General features: G+C 38.5%; 1 protein-coding gene across 5 annotated transcripts in view; it reads left to right on the top strand.

Moving 5' to 3' along the window:
* The window catches only part of Slc4a4 (solute carrier family 4 member 4), a 476,303-nt gene that overhangs the window by 375,318 nt on the left and 78,906 nt on the right, over positions 1-22,079 (top strand). For all 5 annotated transcript variants that reach the window (XM_008829281.3, XM_029561709.1, XM_029561710.1 and 2 more), the window contains 2 exons: positions 6,096-6,229; positions 12,817-13,088. In XM_008829281.3, coding sequence (XP_008827503.1) covers positions 6,096-6,229; positions 12,817-13,088 — 406 coding nt within the window. The remainder of the gene's footprint in view (positions 1-6,095; positions 6,230-12,816; positions 13,089-22,079) is intronic.

Here is a 22,079-nt window from a genome sequence, read left to right as displayed (position 1 = left end):
ATTTTCATTTTTCTTATTCAGCAGTTTGAAAAAGAATTGTTCATTCTTTGATCCGAATTCTTTGATTTTAGTGAACATGAATATTTGCCTGCATTTCCCTGATTCCTTGTCCTTCTCTACACTGTGTCCTTGATGGATTCTCACTTAAGGGCATTTTTTTTTTTTTTTTTTTTTACCATCAACTCAAAAGCACTCTTTGTAGAATAAGATATTTTCTTTTGCCTATTAGAAATATTAGCAATTTTTTCTAGTGCTTCCATGCCTTTTAACCTTGTTTATGACTTATTTTGCTGTATAGATTTCAGTTTTAGTCAAGTCAAAGTCTTTGAGGTTTTTGTTTTCATGATATATTTAAAGAGGCTTTCCCTACCCAGAGATTAGACAAATATTGACCCACATGCTTTAGTTCTCTTATGTTTGTTTTATCCATCTGGAATTACTTTTTGTGTGAAGTTATATTGGCATTGGGTGTTTCAGATACACATTCACAGTTCTTCAAACAAAGAATATAAGGTCTCCGGGTCTTGTCCCTTCTATTTGACTGGAAGTTCAAACTCCTTTGCTAAAGTTTAGGGCTCATGCTTTGCTTGAACAGAGAAATAGTCTTTCATCTTGTCCCTGTTTTTCAATTCCTTCTGCCAGTGTGGACTGAAATCTTATTTCTGATGACAAAGCACAGGGCCCTAAGGACTGGTGCTGCCATCAGTAAGGACAGAAATCACTAAATTATAGGCTAGAGACACATTGTGACATTAAAAAAATAATTACAGACTGTATAACCCTTCTATCCCTGCAATGTGAATGAGTTGTTGCTGTAACCAGCTGTTAATGCTGTTTTGGAGGAGGAAAGGAGATTGTATGAATGGTGTACCTCAAATTTGGGCCACAAAATCATTAACCTGGAAAACTCTGAAAATCAGTTCTCTAGACCTAATCTCCTTGTCACTTCCGAGACCCTGATTTCATTGATTAAAGTAGATATAAAGAATTAGTATAAAGCAAACAGACACATGCTCTTCAAGGGGAGTTCTCAGGTTACCTCAATTTGAGTTAGATACCTGCATCATTTCTTCGCTCAATTTTGACAACATGGTTTAGCTTATTCTGGGGTATGGACATTAAAGCCCATGCAGGTCTCAGCACTCAAAGGTGGAGGCAGGAGGAGGATCATGAGTTTGAGGATAGCCTGGGCTACAAATCAATTCCAGGTGAGAAAACCTTATGCTGGTCAGTTGGATTTGCCTGCCTGCTTTCCATGGCATTAGGCTGCTTCATTTTTCTTGGCTAAACTTCATATTCAAAGACTCATTTACATAAATTTAATTGTATCATTCAACAAGTTGTACAATTCATATAAATCATCATAAACCTGAGCTAAATTTTCACCATGATTAGGGAAAAAATTTTTACTTGTACCACAGTAGTGTTGGTGAATGCTTTGTCACTTAATGCCACTGAAATATTTTATTTTCCTAGTTTTATTAGGTTGCAAATTGTCTGAGAAATAGAAAACCTTGTGTCTTCTTGAGTACTTGCACTCAAGACTTTCAAGACTGCCAGCTGTTTGCTGTTCTGTTCTGTAGGCATCATCGAACAGAAGAATGAGGTGAAAGGCCAGCCAAAACGTTCTTAGACTTTCTGTTGATTTTCTTCCTTTCTATTATTGCTACCCAGCCTTCCTAAACAGGGTTGCATATATCAACCTAAACAATAAGGTCCTTAATAAAAAAGACATAAAATAACAAGTTATTTTATAATTGTATTTTAAAGACAAATTGCAATGAGATTGATAGCATGTCAGTATTTAAAATTTATTTTCATTTATGTTTATGTGTATGTATGTGTGGGTGTCAGATCCTCTAGGGGTGGAATCACAGGTGATTATGAGTCACTCAACATGGGTGCTGGGAACTGAACTCCAGTCCTTTGGAAGAGCAGCAATCTTAACCACTGGGTCATCTCTCCAGCCCATTTTCAATTGTTAAAGATGTGTTTGCTTGGATATGCTTGCTTTACATTGCTATGGGGAAATGATGCCCCTTGTAGCCCTTGCCCGAAGTAGCTCAAAAATATGAAATGCTGACACTACAGATATGGCTGGATTTTTAATATTTTTAGAATCTTCTTCCTGTGATCTGATTTCCTTTATGCTTGATTTTGCTATTTTGAGATGGGTTCTAATTTTCACGGCTGATTGAAGGCGCAGGATAGTTTAGATTAATTTTATGCCCTCATACAACCAGAGAACTATTCACAAATTGTTTTGAGTGTGGGTTTTAATTGATAAAACCTGTTCTGTTTTATTTCTATTTTAATGAAAGAAGCACCTTTCAATGGGCGTCATATTGCCTCCACCCCCAAGGCTTCCTTTTTTTTTTATTCATTTAAACCTGGGGTTTTTTTTTTTTTTTTTTTTCTTTTTGAGAAGTTTCTCTGGAAGATGCAGATTTCAAGATACTCCCTGCCTTTTGAAGACTGATCTTCATATTTTCTTTCTGTGCTGCTCTTTTGAACTTTCTCTCTACCTCCTTCCTGATTTGAAGGAAAGATAAATAATAGATTCTGACTGAGAAGGGGATAAGAGACCCAATATTATATCTTTGCCTTGTGTTAGAGTATACTCTGAGCTCTTTTATAGATGACTGTTTCAGTTGATCCAAACTAACTATCCTGTGAGTGGCTGTTGCCTTTACAGAAGAGATCATTTGGATATAGCTAGAGAAGTAAAAGGTGGAGTTAAAAATTACATTCAGATATCAAGACCCCAAGGCATGCTCCAGTGCTGAACCAGCTGGGAGAGATATTAGACATCATCTAGTCTAACGTCTTTACCTTATATCCAGATAAGCATGTTGTGTATGTGGTCGCTGCTATTCGGAAAGATATGGACCATGAGGGACTATGCTAAGCATTTTCCGTACACTATCTGATCTAACATGTAGGTTAGAGATTGCCCTGGGAACATGATACCACCTACATGCCAGCCTGGGACTGTGTGACTCCAGAGCTCATTTCTCTCCTATCAGCACCATTTACTTTTTTGTGTTACATGAAACTAAAATTGAAAGAGATGCAGTGACATTTTTAAGATCATCAAGTCTCTCTTAGTAGAACTTTCTATCCTTTGGATTTTTTTGACTGCCAGCTGTTTGCTGTTCTACTGTTCTACAGTGTAGGCATCATCCAACAGAAGGAGAATGAGGTGAAAGGCCAGCCAAAAGGATTGGAGCACTTCGTGGCCCCTGATTCTGCCACACTTCAGAACTTAGCCTCTTGAGCCTTCACGAATTGCTAGGGAGCTTATTCCTCTGAGAACTCAAATATGATACACTGAATATGATAAATAAGATTTTTCCAAGTTTGTTTTATAAATTGAATTAAACTCTAAACTTATTCATTGCATAAGATTACTTAATTTTTTTTCTGTTGTGAAGAGGAACATGTCAAAATGTGGTGAAAATAGTTCTTTTCTCAGAAATTCTGGAGGCATCTCTAAGTTGAAGCAAGTTTCCAGTGCAGTGTGTATAATAAATCACCTGTCTCTACTTCAGAGTTGTCAGCCACAGAATGGAAACTAGCACTCACTAAAGGATCAAGTACTGAAATTTTAAAAAATCTGCTTTGAATTGTCACATGGCTTCCATAAATCACAGTCATTTTCTGGAAGAAATTGGTTGCTATCTTTATTGAATGAGCAACAAGGGCTCTTGACCTTTGATAAGTAGACCTAGGGTGTCATTTGGGCATGTCTTTGGTTCCTTCAGCACTTGCTGAGAGCCTGCAGAGCACATGGAAGGATGGTGGGCAGTGTGATGGGAGGAGAAAAAGAAGATGCAGGAAGACCTTGTTCCTGCCCTCATGGAGATTAATAGCTATGCTAAGTCAAGTTGAGGATCCTAAATCTCATATTCCTCCTTCCCTCTTTGTACTCTCCCTTACACCCAGTCTGTACTGTGCTTTGGCCCTGCAATAAGGATGAGACATCACATTCCTCCATGTTTGATGGAAAATGATGCACTGTCTGTTTGCCTACTACAAGTTTCTAGATTGTTATAAAGATCACATCTTATGCCGCTGTGTAAATTGATTTATTTGACCAAATGGAGCATTTAAGCCCTTAACTTTCATGTAAGCTATAAAGAAAAAAAAGCTATTCCTTCACTGCCAGAAAGGTGTCTCATTGGTTGAAGGTGCTTGCTGCCAAGCCTGATGACCTGAATTCAATCCCTGGAACCCACATGGAACAAGGGGACAACCAACTCTTGCAAGCTGTCCTCTGATCTCTACACATTCACTGTGGTATGACCACACACAACACGCATGCACACACTTATAATACCATCCCTCAATAAAAATATTATTTTATGCTTACCAAAATACTATTTTAAAAATACATTTTTGCCATGGACTCTTGAAACAATAAAAAATATAGGAAGCTTGTTAGTTTGTTATCATCAAAATTATTGATCCTTAATAATGTGATTGAGGAAGATCATTTTGTAAGTTAATGATTCTTAATCACATTTATCTCTTCTTGTTATACTAAAGGAAAATAATATATTACCCACAAAGTTTTAGCTATTTATGTCTGCACATTTATTTTTTCTAAACTTCCTTGAGGCTTTTGTGTAAGTTTGCACTGGAAAATGAGTATGTAATAAGAATTTTAAAATATTTGGCGTGTTAAAGATTGCATATGCCTAGCTAAGAGCTATTGGCAAGTGATGGCTGCTAGGTGAGGGAAGTCAGTTTTCTTCAGGGCTGTGGCCTCTTCTAGGTTCCCGTGTTCTAGTGGATGGCCATATATCCATGTGTCTATGAGTAACACTAATTGAACTCTGAGTTATAAAGAAAAAGAGGATATGAACTGGGAGGTGGATGAGGGACTGTGCGTGGGAGAGATTGGAGCTGAGGAGTAGGAGCTGACCAAAATGCATGGTACACATATATGAACTTCTCAAAGAACAGATAAAAATTTAAAAATTGAAGATGAACACAAATGAAAAAAGTGTAGAGAATAAGAGCCTGCAGAGTATGGGTTCTTGGACAGGATGCCTATATTAACTTCACCCACCCAGGGCTCAGGGACCATTGTGGAAGAAGGGCAGAAAGTCTGTAAGAGCCAGGGAGGAGATTTGTGACCATATGGAAATAGAGTCCTAAAGGCTCCTGAGACCTTGCTCATATGAACTTACAGCAATGGTGTCAGCATGCACAAAACCTATGTAAATTCAAGTAGACAGAAACCCAGCACAGAACTGTGGAAGTGAACAGCAGTCCCCAATCTTAGCTGAAGAACTATTGACAGCTGACTACCGCTGGATGAGGAACTGCTGATCTTGAAGGGAGGGAATCTAAATTGGCTGACTAGACCTCCGTGAATGAACTTGCACTGAGGGAATTTTAGGGACACTAATTTGACTCAACCTTAACACAAATAACAGAATGCAGATTGCAGTAGGGGAGGGGTTATGGGAGGGTGTGGACGGGGAAGGAGACATAAAGATGATTAAGATATTCTTTATGAAATATACAAAAATTCAATAAAAATGTACAAAAAAACTTAAAAAATTGAAGATGGGGTTAAATAATTATTTTTGTCCCCTTCTCTTCTCCCTTTCAAAATCTTTATAAGAAAAAATTACTCTTTGCTTAAATTATAGCTATTTAAAAGTACCTACTATATGTAAGGTACAGTTAAGCTAAAACAAACACTGAAGGTAACCACAAAGAGGAAAACACATCAAAAATACCAAGTCAATTTTTCCATTTGGTGTGTGTATAGAATGAGATTTTTATTGGCAATAGACTTTTAAGTAAGGGTCAGAGCCACCTTTTTCTGCCTGTATTCCAGGCATTGCAATTCATACTTCTGTGGAGCAATCCATCCTGTGGAACAGGGGAAAGTAAGTAATTGTATTCAAGGTGAAAAGAACCATGCCTGTCTTCCTATCAGTATGTCTTTGTTCTTATTATGTTTGCTAGAGTGCTCACTCTAATATATACAGTTTCATTTTTCTGCTGACATCACAAATGGGGAGAAAAGATGTGTCGTTTTTGTTTTGTTTTTACCACCTGGATTTTCTTTCTTTCAGGGCGTGTTGGAGAGTTTCCTGGGTACTGCTGTCTCTGGAGCCATCTTTTGCCTTTTTGCTGGTCAACCACTAACTATTTTGAGCAGCACAGGACCTGTCTTGGTGTTTGAGAGGCTTCTGTTTAATTTTAGCAAGTATGTATGTACATATCTAATTACGAATTAGGATTGTTTGATCTTATATGACCTTCAGTCTGCATAACACACAGAATAGCAATTAGGTAGATCCAAGAATCAGCCAAAGTACTGGAATAATTAAGATTTGGAAGTTGAAAGTGCCTTAAACATTAAATTGTGCAGCACTTAGTTTACATTTGGCTCAGTAGACCCATCTGTTATGTTTTCATCTTGTTCTTTACCCAGTAATTCTTTTCCTACTGCCTTGCTTTGTGCCCTGGGTGCTAACCCCTAAGGGCTACAACCCCAGGGTCATTTGTCCCAAGATTTCTGATGGTTTAGCTTATGGGGCTCCATCAGACAGAAAGAGAGGGCAAAGTGCTCCATATATCAATCTCTCCTACCCTTCCTTGCTTCAGGATAGCAGTCTGACTTATCTCTGACTCTAGTCCAGGTCAGGCTTGTCTACCCTGGCTTTACCTTACCAGGCTCTTGTAACTCCATTCCTTGCTTGACCTTTTCAGGCCCAGAGTTAATAATGTCTTCTTGCTCTAGTTATTCCTTGTGCTTTGCCATTGCCATTTTTTGTTAGACTTTTGTAACTTGTTTATTTTGTTTGCCTTGGGATTCCATTTGAGAATGCTATTTTCTGCTGTGATCCTAACTGATAAAAATGAAGAAACTACAGGACTGGGCTAGGTCTCACTGTTCCCTAATGAAAGAAACGGGATGCTCTCACTTGGTTCGTGGTTCCTAACCTCAACTTCTGTCTTCTTCACAGCAGATAACTTTCAGGACTCAGTGAACAATAATTGACATTTATTAAGGATGATCATGCAACCAAGTATTATCCCAAGCACTTTACATGTACTAACTCATTTAATTCTTATAGGAATCCTACAAGGTAGGGCCTATAATTAGTTTTATAGGCAAGAAAGCAGACTTGGAGTAAGTCAATGGATTGTACATGCTATGTCAATGCTAGATGGTATGGCTGGGGTTTGATTCCTGCTTTCTGATTCCAGAGCCCATGCCTCTTAAGGAATCACTAGACACTGCTAATGGGTACACCACAGTAATGATACCAACATTTTCTTTTAGAAATTGATGAATCATTCTAAGAAGGGAGACTGTTAAGTGAAATACATGTAGTCATTTTAGTATACAAATAGATTTCATAGTAAAATTTGGTATACTGGTCTCTTGCTAATGTACGTGATATACTTCTAAGAGAGAATGGCATTTACTGGTTGATCTCAATCCTCAGATCACAGTTTGTTATGTCTTAGTAGCATTCCTTGAGGGAGAGGGAGAAGGAAAAGGTAAGGGAGAGGGAATAGGAAGTAGGGCCAGACTGTAAATCTTCAAAGCCCGCCCCTAGTGATGTACTTCCTCTAGCAAGTCCACCCTCTACAGGTACTATAACCTTCCCAAACAGCACCACCAGCTAGAGACCAAGTGTTCAAGCACATGGACCTATGGGGAATGCTTCGATATTCAAACCATAACAATACCTCATGAACTTGAGGACTCTTGTATAAGTCTGAAACTGTTTGTGTGTCATCGAAAATGACCATAAGTTAAAGGAGACAGTGAGGATTTAAAACCATTTGTTTTGAAACTTGAGAGAGAACATGAGTAAGAGCCTTCTGAAAAGTTGATTTTCCAGTTTTTATATAAAGTTTTGAGTTTCCTGCAGGTCATTATTACAGATTTCTCCTCCACCATAATTCTGAGGACAGGAAAGAATTTCATTCATGTCAGTTTATAGAAAGAGTCAAACAGTTTTTATATGTTTTAAGAAAACATTTTGTGAGACAAGAAAGCCTTCATGGGAAGATTAAACAAGCATGTACTATAAACAGGAACAAACATGCAGAATCCTGCAGAAAGATTTATTGGATGAAATGTGATCAGAGCCTTAATCTACAGAAAATGTTTGAGTCTTTGCTGCTTTAAATAATTGTACAATAGAGATTACTTCCTTTCACCAAGCAAGTTTCCTTCTCATTCTGCCTACTGTTAATTCATACTATTACATAGTTTCAAGTAACTTATCTGAAAACAATTGCAAAGTAAGGAGAAACATTTGAGAAATTGTGACTTCACATCACCACTGAGTATTCTATGGCAAATAGTATTTTATTCACAATGCTGCAAATTTATTCACTTGCTTCTATTATAGCTATGTTGCTAATGTTTTCTCTGGATACAAAGTGTTTTGTGGCTTACTGTTTCCCTAAATGTGTTTGATTAATTATTAGGTCTATTAGGTGCTCCATGGGAAAAGTTTCCCTGGAAGTCCAGGAAGTGCTGTATGCTCTGTCCCCCTCTGTGGTTTACTTTCCTCCTCAGCACATGAAAAGATCAAAGTGGTCTTTTGATAAAGCAACTATCACTTCATCTTGCCGAGTTTTCCCCCAACATGTTTCCCTTTTGGAGCTGTGGGTGAGGTCTTGTTTGATAGGTTCAGGATAGTTATTACTAATCACCAATTTATATAAAAGATTCTCATCTTCTATTTCTCATACTTCTTGCTGCTTCAAACATGCTATGTTCATAATGAAACACCATTGTTTTGGGTAGTGATTTTATTCGAGCCATTCACACTAAACTACTGTGGCTGATTTAGTGTACTGGAGGTTTAAGATTTAAGTTTGTACAGGCATCTTTCCCTTTGCATCCAATCTCATGGTGTTTTAATTGCTAACTAGTTAATGTGTTAGTTTCTCATCTTCTCCTATAAACCTCAATTTTGTAGCAACCACTAGCATTCTTGGAATAAATCAAGAATGCTCTAGCTTTCAAGTTGGGCTTGGTGGGGTACATGCCTATAAGTTCAGCACGTGAAAAGCTGAAACAGGAGGATTGCTGTGATTGCGAAGCCAGCCTGGCTTACAGTGAGTCCCAAGTGAACCCAAACTATCAAGTGAGACCCTATCTCCAAAACCCAAAAGAGAAAAAGCACAACTGCTCTAGATTTCATCTTGTTAGGGAAACGAAAGTAGGTAATTGTTTTAAACTTTTAGGAAAAATGTCTGTTGGCTCAAAAGTAGTAAAATGTTTCTAAACTCTTATTTTGGCACTGATTCGTATGATAATGTGAATTATCTCAATTCTTAGAACATGGCTTTTTCTGTGCTGTGCTTATCTCACAAAGACAAGCATAGCATTAAATAGGAGCCATGTAGATACACAGAGAACTGGAAGAACATGTGAAGCCGGTGTTGGGAGATCTCAGAGACTCTATAGAATATAACTTTATGTCAGTGTTCATAATTTCCAGCTTTGGTGATATATTTCAAGTCATGGAACTTGATGACAAAAGAGAAGCAAATGACAGTGATATGAATGTCTATCTTTAGCTAAATGCAAATCAGATAGGGGAACCATGAAGTAATTTTTAAAAGGACCAGTCAGAAATCAAGAGATATAGTTTCTGGTCTAGCTCTGCCATTAAAACATCAAAATTAGATAAGCGACTTAAACCCATTGACTTCGGTGTCCTCATCTATAGCATGAGGCTTAGTTGACAAATTGGTATCTGTATTACTCAGGGTTCTCCTGAGAAACAAAGCCAACAAGATCATAGACAAAAGACAGAATTGTCCAGCAAGAACAGTCTGCAGATCAGGCTGGCAGAGTGGGTACCCAGGAGGATCATTCTTTGTGTTTGAGTCCAAAGGCTGGATACTGCTGACCAGGAAGAGCCAATGTGGCAGATGAAGTCAAAGACAGTCTACTAGAGATCTCTTTCTTGCCCTTGGCTAGGCCAATTTTTAATTCTGTTCTACCTTCACTTAATTGAACAAGGCCCATCCATATTTACTCAGATCTTACCAATTTAAATGTTTATCTGTCTAGAAACAATCTCATGAAAACACCCAGAATAATGTTTGAACAAATATCTGGGTACCTTCTACCCTAGTAAAGTTAACATAAAATTAACCATCACATAGTCTAAGGAGCTTTGAATTTTAATGTTCCATAATTATTTCCTAGTTACATGTGATAATTCACAGCCATGCCAGTCACTGACACAGCAAAACCCTAAGTTACAGGAAGGAATGCTTTGATCTATAAAGTTGTTATTGGGCATTTTTTTATATGCCAAGCATTGTGCTATGCAGAGAATTTGAACCTTATTCTAAGAACCATAGGAAGTCATTCAAAGGCTTGAAGCTCAGGTATATGGTTTGTACTTAAAATGATCATTTAGGCTGTGAGATGAAAAGTGGCTTTGAGCAGGGGAAACAGATATTAATAAGTCTGTCAGTTCAGAGGTTCTTATCAGGCAGAGATTTAGCTGCTCAAACTGAGTTGATAGTAGGGAATGAGGAGATGCCTTTGGGGAAAGTGTTAAAACATGTAGCAGTTATCAGAGACCCATTGTCTAAAGCCAGGATGAAGAACTTCGAGTATGCACGATCCTTGGTTCTTATACAAAAAGTCACTTTCTACTTTGTCATCACAGATTATGAGTTAACAATAATCAAAAAGTGTTCTGTACATAATTTTAAAAGGATCACTATGAAATCATAACATGTCGATACTTGAGCCATCATTCCTTGTCTTAATTAACTTAGAGAAATGGGAAGGACTTTGATAGACAGTAGCCTAATTAGATGATAATGGCCCATTCTAAGTATCCTGTGGAACAAGCCCAGACAGGAAAAGGTAATCACAAGATGCTTCACCCCCTGTTCTGGTAAAAGGGTATCATATCTGTGTGTGCTTGTGTAGAAGTTTTAGTTTCTGGCTGCAGTGCAGCAGTGCAGCCTTTCTTGATCTGATAACTGCCCGTGTTTCCACCCTTACCTCCTTTGTTGGTAATACTCTTTCCACAGTGTGCGTTACAGGCTGTCTAATGTCACCTATTTCTTTTTAGCTATTCTTTCCTCTTACTGACCTGACTCTTCCTATTCAGTCTGGAAAATTTCTCTCTATATATCCTGCAATGCCTTGATTTCTTTTCTGCGACTTCAGCCCCCCTCCCAGAATTATTTATTCTGTTCCCCCCATGACACGACTAGTTAGCATTTTATAATGTAGTTGAATTCATCAGTTTGTCTCCCAAAGTAGACTGTGCTGAGTTGGGAACACAGAGTATACCAATCTTAGTGGCATTTTCATTAACCAGTAAAACTTGTAATTTGTCCAATACACGCCATATACCAATGCTTTTAATTAGTTTACTGTGCAAATTTCATAAACACAATGACTATTTTTTAACTTTTTAAAAGATTAAGCTAATATTCTGGTAATTTAGTATATGTATATAATGCATTCTGGTTAATCTCTCCCCACCCCCCTCATCTCTCTCATTCCTGTCAATCCTCTTCTTGACTCTACAAGTCTCTTTCCAGATTGATGTCTTTTTGAGTATTTTGTGATCCACCGAGTTCAACTGGGGTCATGTGCATGGCCATGGTGGAATGCATTGGAGTCTGGTGGGTTGATAGTGGCAGACAGCCTGGAATCTAACAGTTTATCCATGAGTTGTAGGGTCCGCAGAGCTTGTCTCCTATCCATGCCTGACTGTTGCAGGCCCCATTCTTGTGTGGACTCAATGGAGACAACTGCTGTGTGTGTGAGTTTGATTGTAGTTGTTGTCTTGCCTAGAAGATGGCATTTTGCAGCATTTCTGTCTTCTGGCTCTTGTATTCTTTGTGTACCCTTGTTGGCAATGCCCCAGAGCCTTAGAAGAGGTGGGGTAAATACTGTACAGGGCTGAGCAGTCAGCCATCACTTATTATCAGCCCCGTGAATAGCTACGACTCTCTGCATTCAGCACCATTCACTAGAAAGAGAGACTTCTCTGATTAAGGCTGAGACTTAACACCTGTCTGTAAATACAAACAAATATTTAGTAGGTGTTTTAACACTGTATCTATTTAGCTAAACAGTAGCATTAAGTTCCCATCTGGGACCTGCGACTTCCCTAGCCATGGGTTCCTGACTGGATTTACAGTACCAGGGATGTTTTGTTTGTGTGTTGGATTTGGGAGTTTTGGGGGGGAGGTCTCCATAGCCACAGCCAGCCTGGAATGTACTATGTAAATCAGGCTGGCTCACAGAGATCCACCTGCCTCTGCCTCCTTAGTGCTGGGATTAAAGGTGTGTGCTGCCATGCCTGGCATGAGGCTCCCTACTGTACAGTAGGCCCCAGGTCCAATCAGAGTAGTTGGTTACCCCAGTAACAACCATTCACTATTGTGCAGTATGCATGTATTGCTTTCAAGGTTGTATTGTAGTTCATAGAGTACGCATGATGCTTTTCCTTCCCTAGCAGCCTGCATAGTACCTTTTGGCACTATGAAAGCCAGCTGATAGGGAGGAAGTTTTAGGCTCAAGACTGTATGTTTTGAAAGAGAAAATTAGCACATTACACGTAATGGTGTGAAAAGTACTTTCTAAGTGTCTTTTTTCAAACTCTTACAATAATCCCTAAGGGTAGTATAATAATATCATGAAACTACTCCTTAGGCTTAAAGCTTTCTGGATAAAATTGAGCTTTATTTTGTATTTTCAGCAATCATTTCTTAGTTTGTATTCTGCATGCTTCCTGGAGGACCACTCAAAATTTTTCTTTTTCTTTTTTTCAGGGACCATAATTTTGACTATTTGGAGTTTCGCCTTTGGATTGGCCTATGGTCAGCCTTCATGTGTCTCATCCTGGTGGCCACTGATGCCAGCTTCCTGGTTCAGTACTTCACCCGTTTCACAGAGGAGGGCTTCTCTTCCCTGATCAGCTTCATCTTTATCTATGATGCTTTCAAGAAGATGATAAAGCTAGCAGATTACTACCCCATCAACTCAGACTTCAAAGTGGGCTACAATACTCGCTTTTCCTGTGCCTGCTTGCCTTCCAGCCCAGGTGAGAACACAGTTGTGCAGTGCTTACATTTACCCTCTGCACGGAGAAACATACAAGCTCCATGCATGCCCATTTTTACCATGGTGTCATGCTTCTTGTAAAAGGGTTTTACCTTATTTTCTATGAGAAATCACAGTACTGAGTTTAACATCTGAGATATCTCCAGTATGTGATTCAGTCAGGAGGAGCTCTGGGATGTGAGCATTGCCAGCTCCATACTTTGCAACTAGGTCAAACTGCAGTTTTTCCAAAGAACTAACATGTACATTATCTTAGTTATATGAGATAAGTGGGGAGACCCAGGCACATGTATTCACAAGTATAAAAATCAGATAAATGTAAACTTCTGTTCTACATTTTATTGTTTCTATATTGCTATGGGGATCTCCTTTAAATAAAGCTTCTTAAGCTTGTGGAAGAAAAAAGAAATACTAATTCAGTTTGTCTAATTTGAGTCATGAAATTAAAAAAGGGAGTTCAGATTAGAGTCATGTGATGGTCCGGTGGAATCTTTTAGTTTATCTTTAGTAAGTGAAGCAACTAGGGAGGGAAAAGAAAAGGAGAAACTAGAAGGGAGAGAGGGGGAGGGAAGGAAAGAAGAAAAGAAGGCAGGCAGGCAGGCTGGCAAGATGAAATTATATATTCCACTAGCAGATTTATATCGTAGAGTCAGGAGAGATAAAGGTAACTTTTGAGTGAGGAATGTGACCTTGTCTTAACACTTTAATGCTTGTGTTGCCAAACCCAAGTCAATATCGGGTTTTTTTTCATAAAAACATGTTCAACCTCATCTTCAAGATTTTTTCATAGAATTATTCATCATCAATTTATAGTGCACCAGGATTTTGGAAAAAAGGACTCACTTTGAACAGGTTGCTTTAGTTTAATGACAACAGTATTAAGGATACAAAGGTATGTAGTTAGCTATAGGTTAATGTCCTCGATAGTAAAAACTGATACACATTTCACAGTTTTGGGATATGTCCTAGTGGTCTGGAAGTCTCACTGTATCTTGGGGGTTTATGGGAAGTTATATTCAAGAAATATCCACTTTTACTTCTGAATTCTGAGAGAAAACCTTTTCATATTTACAGTAAAACAAATGCAATTATATTATAGACCAAATAGAAAATGGATAAAAAATTAAACAAAATGCTAGGGTGGGTTTTTGTGCTTGTGTGAGATTACTCCCACAAACAGTGGTGGTATAGCACATTCCTTCCCAACCCCCTCCTGACATCTGGAGACTGCTGTTCATCTGGAGTGGCATGAAAAACAAGGAGCTCCTCACCCAGTGCATTGGCCATGATGTTGATGAAAAGATTTGGCACCTTGGGGCCCCCACTCACAACTCCTTTGTCTTATTTAAGGAACATCAACATACATGAAAGTAAAAGCTATGCTGAAAAACAAAGCAGAGAGATAGAAGATGGACATTTCAGGATTCAGATGAGCGTATGTGTTGGAGAGTTATACCAGCCTCCTAGTCCTAAGAGATGTACGGGCTTGAAATATTTCACAATTTAAAAAGTATATTTCACAACTTAAAAAGTGTGGTTCATACCTATAATCCCAGAACTCAGGAGGCTGAGGCAGAAGGATTGCCCCAAGTTCAATGTCAGTCTGGATTACATTGTTCTAGGCCAACCTGAACTATAGAATGAGACTTTGGCTCAAGAAACAAGCAAGCAAGCAAGCAAACAAAAAGCCCAAACTGGCTTGAAATCTTCACAGTTATTATTAAAATAAGTTACATCTGCTCCTCAACTCATTGTGTGGGTGCTCCTTTGGGGAGAGAAAACCAACAAAGTCCACTAAGGTCATTTAGCCTGGATTTGAGGGAGGTCTGAACTTGAGGGAAGTCCGGACAGTGAAAACACTGAGTTCGGGGGCTGGGGATAGATGTAGCTCAGTGGATAGAGTGCTTGATTGGCCATGTACAAGGCCTTGGGTTTCAATCCTCAGTACTACAGAAAAGGAAAAATACTCACAAACATACTGATTGTGGTATTTTTGAGCTTTCTTTTCTCTATGTATGAAAATGTCTGTAAGATGACTTGTTACACATGTTTGTGCCATTATCCACCAAAGATTTCTAAAGGAAAACAATCACCAGTCAGCTGTTCTGTGGTTTGAGGTGGTCATGAAGCTGGAAGTGGGATTTGTCAGCACACCTGCCACAGTCAAAAAATATGTTTAGTGTTGGGCCCCATCCCTACCCGGGGCTAATGAAGACTTACATTCATTATTTTAATTGGATGCTGGTAGACAAGTTAATATGAGATTAAGGAAGGCGTAACTGAATGTGTTCAAATTGAAACACATGCTGAGAGAGAGAGGGAGAGAGGGAGGGAGGGAGGGAGAGAGAGAGAGAGAGAGAGAGAGAGAGAGAGAGAGGTTTTTCCATGAAAATTTCCTTTCAGGAGGAGATCTTTTTTCTGTAAATTTTTAATTGAATTTTTGTGTATTTCATACAGAACACCTTAATTATCTTTATACCCCCTTCCCCATTGGCACACTCCCATAGCCCCCCCACTGGAATTCACACATTCTGTCATTTGTGTTAAGGCCTTTCAGGTCAAGTTAGTGTCCACAAGATGTTCCTCAGTTCAAGTTATATCTAGAGTCCCTCTCTTTAAGAAGATCAACTCTTCCTCACCCAGCAGTAATCAGCTGCCAATAATTCTTTGACTAAGATTGGAGGAGGAGATCTTTGTATTGCTTAAAAAAAAGTAACATTGAGGGATGAACCAACTTCACATATGCATGGCAAGTGCAGGCCCCCTGAGCTAGTTAGCTTTTCCTTTGACCAGTTTTCTCTAGATTGTGTGAAACAAATGCTAGTCCTAAATACCACAGAAGCCCTCTCATGACTCCCACATTTCCCACTTCCTCTAGCTGGTGCCAGTCAGGGAGGGGAACAGGACTTTGAGATGGAAAATCTTATATTTAGGTCCCAGGTTGAGTGATAACAAAATATGTGTTGGAGCAAATTCCTTGTCCCAAAGAAGCTTGGCCTCACTTTCCTCATCTGTAGGACACCGTTAATCATAGCACACAGCTTTTAGAATTGCTTTGAAGAAGATGTGTGTGGTGGCATATTCCTGTAATCCCAGTACGTGGGAGACTGAGGCAGGAAGATTTCAAATTCAAAGCATCCTGGGCTATGTACTGCTTCCCTGTGTCAATTCTCCACCCCAATCAAGGAGTTACTCTTTGACGATGAAAAAATACAGATAAAGTACTTGGGATGTTTTTCATATGTAGTAATTAAATGTTAGTGATTTATTATTGCAGTTATTATTCATGAAATTTTAGTTAGTATTTAACTTTTAGATGTGAATGACAGCACACAAGCTTGCATGTACCATTTTTCTTCTAGTCAAATACTATTGAGTAGTTGGTCCACTCAGCATCCATTCTCGTGGCTGTACTCCTTATTTTTGTAGTGGTCCAGGTGAGTGGCACTCATTAAACATATAAACACAAACATGAGTTGAAATTTGCTTGTGTGTTGTGAAAAGGCAAATAGATAGTTTCATTTTTGTAACACTCTTATTTTTCTAAGCTCCACAAAGTTGATGATTATGTAGTTCCTTCCTAACACTTTTGGCAATCTTAACATTTCTCCATAACCCTGAAAGCTGTGGTAGCAAACTACAAAGATCTGTCATAAATTAGAACTTCTGAGGAGCAAAGTGAAAAAAAGGCTAAGGAGAGACTAAGACAGTTGCCTGTACAGCCCAAGAAAGTATTCTAAAAACAATAAAACACTGGTTTTTCATCGCTACATGTACTCCTAGTAAAAGAATTCAATCAATGAGTCAATAATATTTAAACTGGCAGATGATTTGTTTTTCAACACTGGGACAGTATGTAACAACAACCCAGAAACTGCACAGAAGAGGGGAGCCTTGATCCTCCACCTTGACATGTGATTTTTTCACAAATGGAAAAAGCGGTCACTAATCACCAAGAAGGGCCTCTTCATGCCCACAGTGTATTTTGCATTTTAAATGTCTTTTATTTTTATTTATGTATTTGAAATGTTCATACATGTATACAGTGGCTCTTGATCATATCCACCATCTATTCCCCCAGCGCCGCCCCAACACACTTCTCAACTTCATGCCCTTTCTTTCTTAAAAGTATTTTTAACTTACTCTTTGAGAATTTCACACATGCATGCAATGTATTTTGAACATGTCCACATCATTTCCCCCTACAACCTCTCCCAGACTCTCTTACCTCATCACCTCATCCCCCTCCCAACTTCATTCCCTCTCTCTCTTTGCCTGTCTCCCTTCTCTCTCTCCCTCTCCCCCCTCCCCCCTCCCCTTCCCCCTCTGCCCTGTAAAAACCCCACTGAGTTCAATTAGTGCTGATTAGGCACAGGTGAGTGTAGTGCCATCCACTGGAGGATGGCAACCTATCAGAGGCCATAGCTGTAAAGAAAACCAACTTTCCCTCTCCCCAGCAGCCAATAAGCTCCTCAGCTAGGGGTGGAACTTCATGAGCTTTTATTACAAGCCTAGCTTGCAGGTCATTAATAACCAGTGTGTTATTGTAGACAAGTAGGAAACAGTTGCACCTGTATTTAAGGGAAAAGTTGAGTTAGTTCAATGTATATAGTTAGAATGTTTGCTACTGTTTTACTGAATCTAAGACTACAAGCATGTACAGTATATATAGTCATGTAGCAAAAGACTTTAAAGTCTTGAGGGAAGGTGTTCAGTTAATCTAAAGAGAATCCATATAATTAATCCAGAAACAGGAGTGGTAGAATTTCTTAAATAGGAAACAAAACTTGGACATCTTTCCTACAGGTTCCCTTCCTTTTTCTCCCTCACTTTTTTTTCTTTTGCCTTCATGCATTAACAGAAATTTATTTAGATTTTAATTCATTGATTTTTTTAAAAGTATTATTCTCCTTTTAATGATGTAAACTATGTGTGTGCGCACACACACACATATACTTACACACATTGCTTCCATAAGAGGTATTATATTATGAATAGTGTTAATTATTTTCAGATGAACAAAGGTCCAGTTTCATTTGACCCAGACTTTAGAAATAAATTTCTACTCTAGACCTCTTGTTCATTTGCCTAATATGTAAAGATTGTGATGATTGTTTGCTTAAGGGTAAGTTAGTATTTTAAAAAAGGTCAACGTAAATTTTCTAACCAGGTGTTCTTTTTATATCTGAAGGAGAAAGAAGCTTTGCTTAAAATGATAAATTATAAAAGCAAGAATAATACCCTCAGGCTAGACACTGTATTGTTAACCGAGGAGTTATATTTTATTGATTTGTTGTTAACTGCTCCAGAGAGAGCATGCTTAATAATGGATGAGTGATTAGGAGGAGGAAATTCTTTCTCAGGCCTCATCACTGTCTGTAGTCTCTCAGAGTAAACAATGGCCTTTCTCCTGGTGTGAAACTACAAGACCAAATAAAGTGACTGAATTAGCACTGGCTTTCATCCTCTTACCTTAATCTTATTCACAATATGGAGAGACTTCAAAATGCTCTAAAGCAATTGTCACTAAGATGGACTTTCAATATCATTTCTTTCCACATAATTTTTCTCTTAGCCTAATAAACATGGTGTACCAGTATAATCCAGAAGTTAAAGGGACCTAGTGAATTCTGTGTGAATCCTGTGGCCCACAGCTAGTCAATATGTGTTCACAATTAGAAAGTCCAGTAAAAAACTGAGGAAGTACAGCATAACCCTAATTTATCTTCTGTGAACTGTACCATATGAAATGTGATTTCCTTCTTATTACATGCCATTCCTGTTTTATGAAGTAAGTTTAAATCATGGAGCAATGGCAGCATTTGGAAGTATAAGCTCTGGTGTAGCATTCTCAGGCTCACACTTGGGAAAATCCTTTATTTGGACAGTTGATGGTCTGTCATTCATGGTTATGTGGTCTTGTGAGGAAAAGATGCATGCCTAAAACACCTGTCATTTTAGTTTCCTTTTACTCTGTACCTATATTTCAGAGGATTCCACATTACACTTATAGGGGTCAGAAAATGGAAAGAAGGAAGAAATGATTTTGGATTATCACCAGACCCGGAAAAATTCTCTAGCTTTGTGTTTATATAAATAAAACACATACATGGAAAAGTTTCTTTTGAATAATGTCTATAGCACATTGTGAATGCAATGATGTTTGTATATGGAAGAGAAGTTTTTGTGTAAATCATGACTAAATATATCTAAGTTAATATCCACTGTAGCTCAGCTCTTTGATTTACAGCACCACATCATAGGCAAATTTGTGGGATGAGTGTCCCTGACTAAATATAGCTGACTAGAGAAAAAGTACTAAGGAAAATGAAAAGAATAATAACCAAAAAGTTGTTTTTTCTTTTGGGGGAGTATTGGGGGCAGAAGGGGATTTGAGTCAGGGTCTCCCTGTAGTCCCATCTGACCTTTGTAGAATAGGCTGTCTGTCTTCAGTCTCACAGATATCTGCTTGCCTCTGCCTCCAGAATGCTGGGATTAAAGGTACATGCCACCAAGCCCAGCTTAACTGAAAAGTTTTTTTTTTTTTTTTTAAGTTATTTGTTGCTTTTGAGAGCTTAAGGCTGAGAGAATAACAGCTCATAGCTGTTTATCACAGGAGTTTCCTAATTGACTTTGTTATCTACAAACAGCCATTTTGCCCTTTTGTTTACCTAGAAGTCTAAATCATAAATACATGACTTTATCAAAAGATTCTGGTGTACTCAAGTTATTTTATACCAAAATAAATGACATGCTCATGTTAAAAGAAGCACCTATTACCCAGTTACTCAATTTCTTAAGATGTTGTTTAGAGTGGAATAAAACACTAAAGTCCGATTATCATAGAGAGTACTCTTAAAGTTTTGCTTGATCACATCAGGGTCAACCAGTTCCATATTATTGTAATCATAAAAAACCTATGTTGTAGTACAGATTTACTTTAGACTAATGTTTAGTAATCACCATCCAAATGCAAGACATTTTCCAAGGGATTTCAGTAATCTATATTTTATTTTTATTCTTTTCATTTTATGTGTATGAGTGTATTGCCTACATGTATATAAGTGCACCCATGTTGTGCAGTGCCCACACAGGTCAGAAGAGGGCTTTGGATCCACTGGAAATAGAATTATGGACAGTTGTTAGCTGCCATGTGGGTGATGGGAATCGAACCTGGGTCCTCTGCAAGGACAGCTGGTGCTCTTAACTGCTGAGCCATCTCTCTAGTACCAGTAAGCTATATTTTAATAGCACAAAATATTTAATCATCATAAAAACAGGAAAGTAGGTGACCCCCCCGCCGCTAGCTAGTCTGTTTTCTCTGTCATAGAGCTAATAGTAATCTTAGCACTTAACTGAACACTACACCACATTAAATGATTTTGCCTATATTGTGTTGTTTAAGTTGCTTAGTAACCTTATAAGGTGGTTGGTTTAAAATACAGCTTCACAAATGAAAGACATGCGATTTACAAATTGAAGTAACTTTCTCAAGACTATTAGTGAGGGAGAGAGTTTGAGAGCCCGATATTCAGAGGGTGGCATGGCCACAATTCAGGCCAGGACTACTGCTCCCCTCTCTGCATGTGATGTTGTGGTGCATTGTAGACAGACCTGGTCCTCAGTGACCTGGCCTTGTTCCTCACATTTGACCACATGGCCTCAGGTGAGCTTGTATGTATTCCTGATAGTGTAATTCCTGCTAGTGTGTGAAGGAGAGGAGCCGTGGAGAATCCTGGAACCAGGCCTAGGAGGATAAAGAGGGTCACACTATGTGGGAGGTATGCCAACACTGACACATGCCCCCTCCTATGTCTGCTCATCGTTCCTGCCACTGAAATTGGACTCTAATTCCTCGTTTTTTTTGTTTGTTTGTTTGTTTTTTCTAGATCACTCTCTAAACACAACGAAGGAAGGGCCAGTTTAAGATAGAAAAATAACACTTTAAAATGTCTATTTCTTGCTATGGGCATTCCTCTATTTCAGAGGATCAGTTAAAATTTGATAAAATTTGATACTCAGGGATGAGTAAGAAAGTGAAAATCCAAATAATGGAAAATGATGTACCTGTGAGGACTCCCTGAAGCCATGTGTGGGACAAAGGCTGCCCTAGTGATTGGCTAGATCTAAGCTGGGCATGTTCTTAGACCTAGATCAAGGAGTTATGTATTCTGTGAGCCATGATGCTGAACGGAGAGTGTAGATACAGCACAATGTTTTGGCTTTCCCTTTTGACCTTTCCCGAATCCTAATTAAAGATATTGCAAATTCCTTATAAATGGATCATTCTGCAATTGGTTGTCAAAGTATTTGTACTCAGTCTGGATCTAAATGGTGCTCAGTGGCCTTTGTAGAACAAGTGCCCAGCTGTAATCACTCATTTTCTCATCAGTGAGCCTAAAGAAATGTACTTTCAATCTCATTTATGGACTCTACCAAACACTGCCAATATCTATTTATAGAAGGAGGCACATGCACACACAGCCGCTTATTAAAATAGAGAGAATATTACATTTCCCCATTCTTTAGTTGTTGGTCTTCTGGGATTTGGGGAGCCAATTTGCTTTAGTAGTTTATCTTAAAGGAAAACTGGAAAGTTAAAGGAATCTAAGTGAGCAGATAGTGATGTATATCCAAAAATTGAGGGCAGTTACTAAAAATTCAGAGTGGATTCTTATTTTAGTGTCATTAGTATCTTTAATTCATTTTAGTACATAGAAGCCTTGAAATCCCTCCCTCCACTATTTAACCCTTGTTCTAATTTAGAAAAGTATGTTAGAAAAGTGTTAGGAAGTTCATGAAGTTGCACTGAAAAGGAAGCTCAGGAAAAACCAACTTTCCAGATACTCTGGTTTCTCTTTTCAAAAGCCTAGGCACATCAGATCTCTCATCGCTTCCTATTAGTGAGCACTGTCCTGCCTTTAGTTCTGTGGGCATCATCTGGATTTGATGATGATAAATGCTGTAGAGA

Source organism: Nannospalax galili, unplaced genomic scaffold, assembly GCF_000622305.1.
Source record: "Nannospalax galili isolate Female #2095 unplaced genomic scaffold, S.galili_v1.0 scaffold50, whole genome shotgun sequence".
Taxonomy (NCBI): domain Eukaryota; kingdom Metazoa; phylum Chordata; class Mammalia; order Rodentia; family Spalacidae; genus Nannospalax; species Nannospalax galili.
Note: the sequence above shows the minus strand (reverse complement) of the source record. Positions and strands in the feature narration are given on the sequence as shown.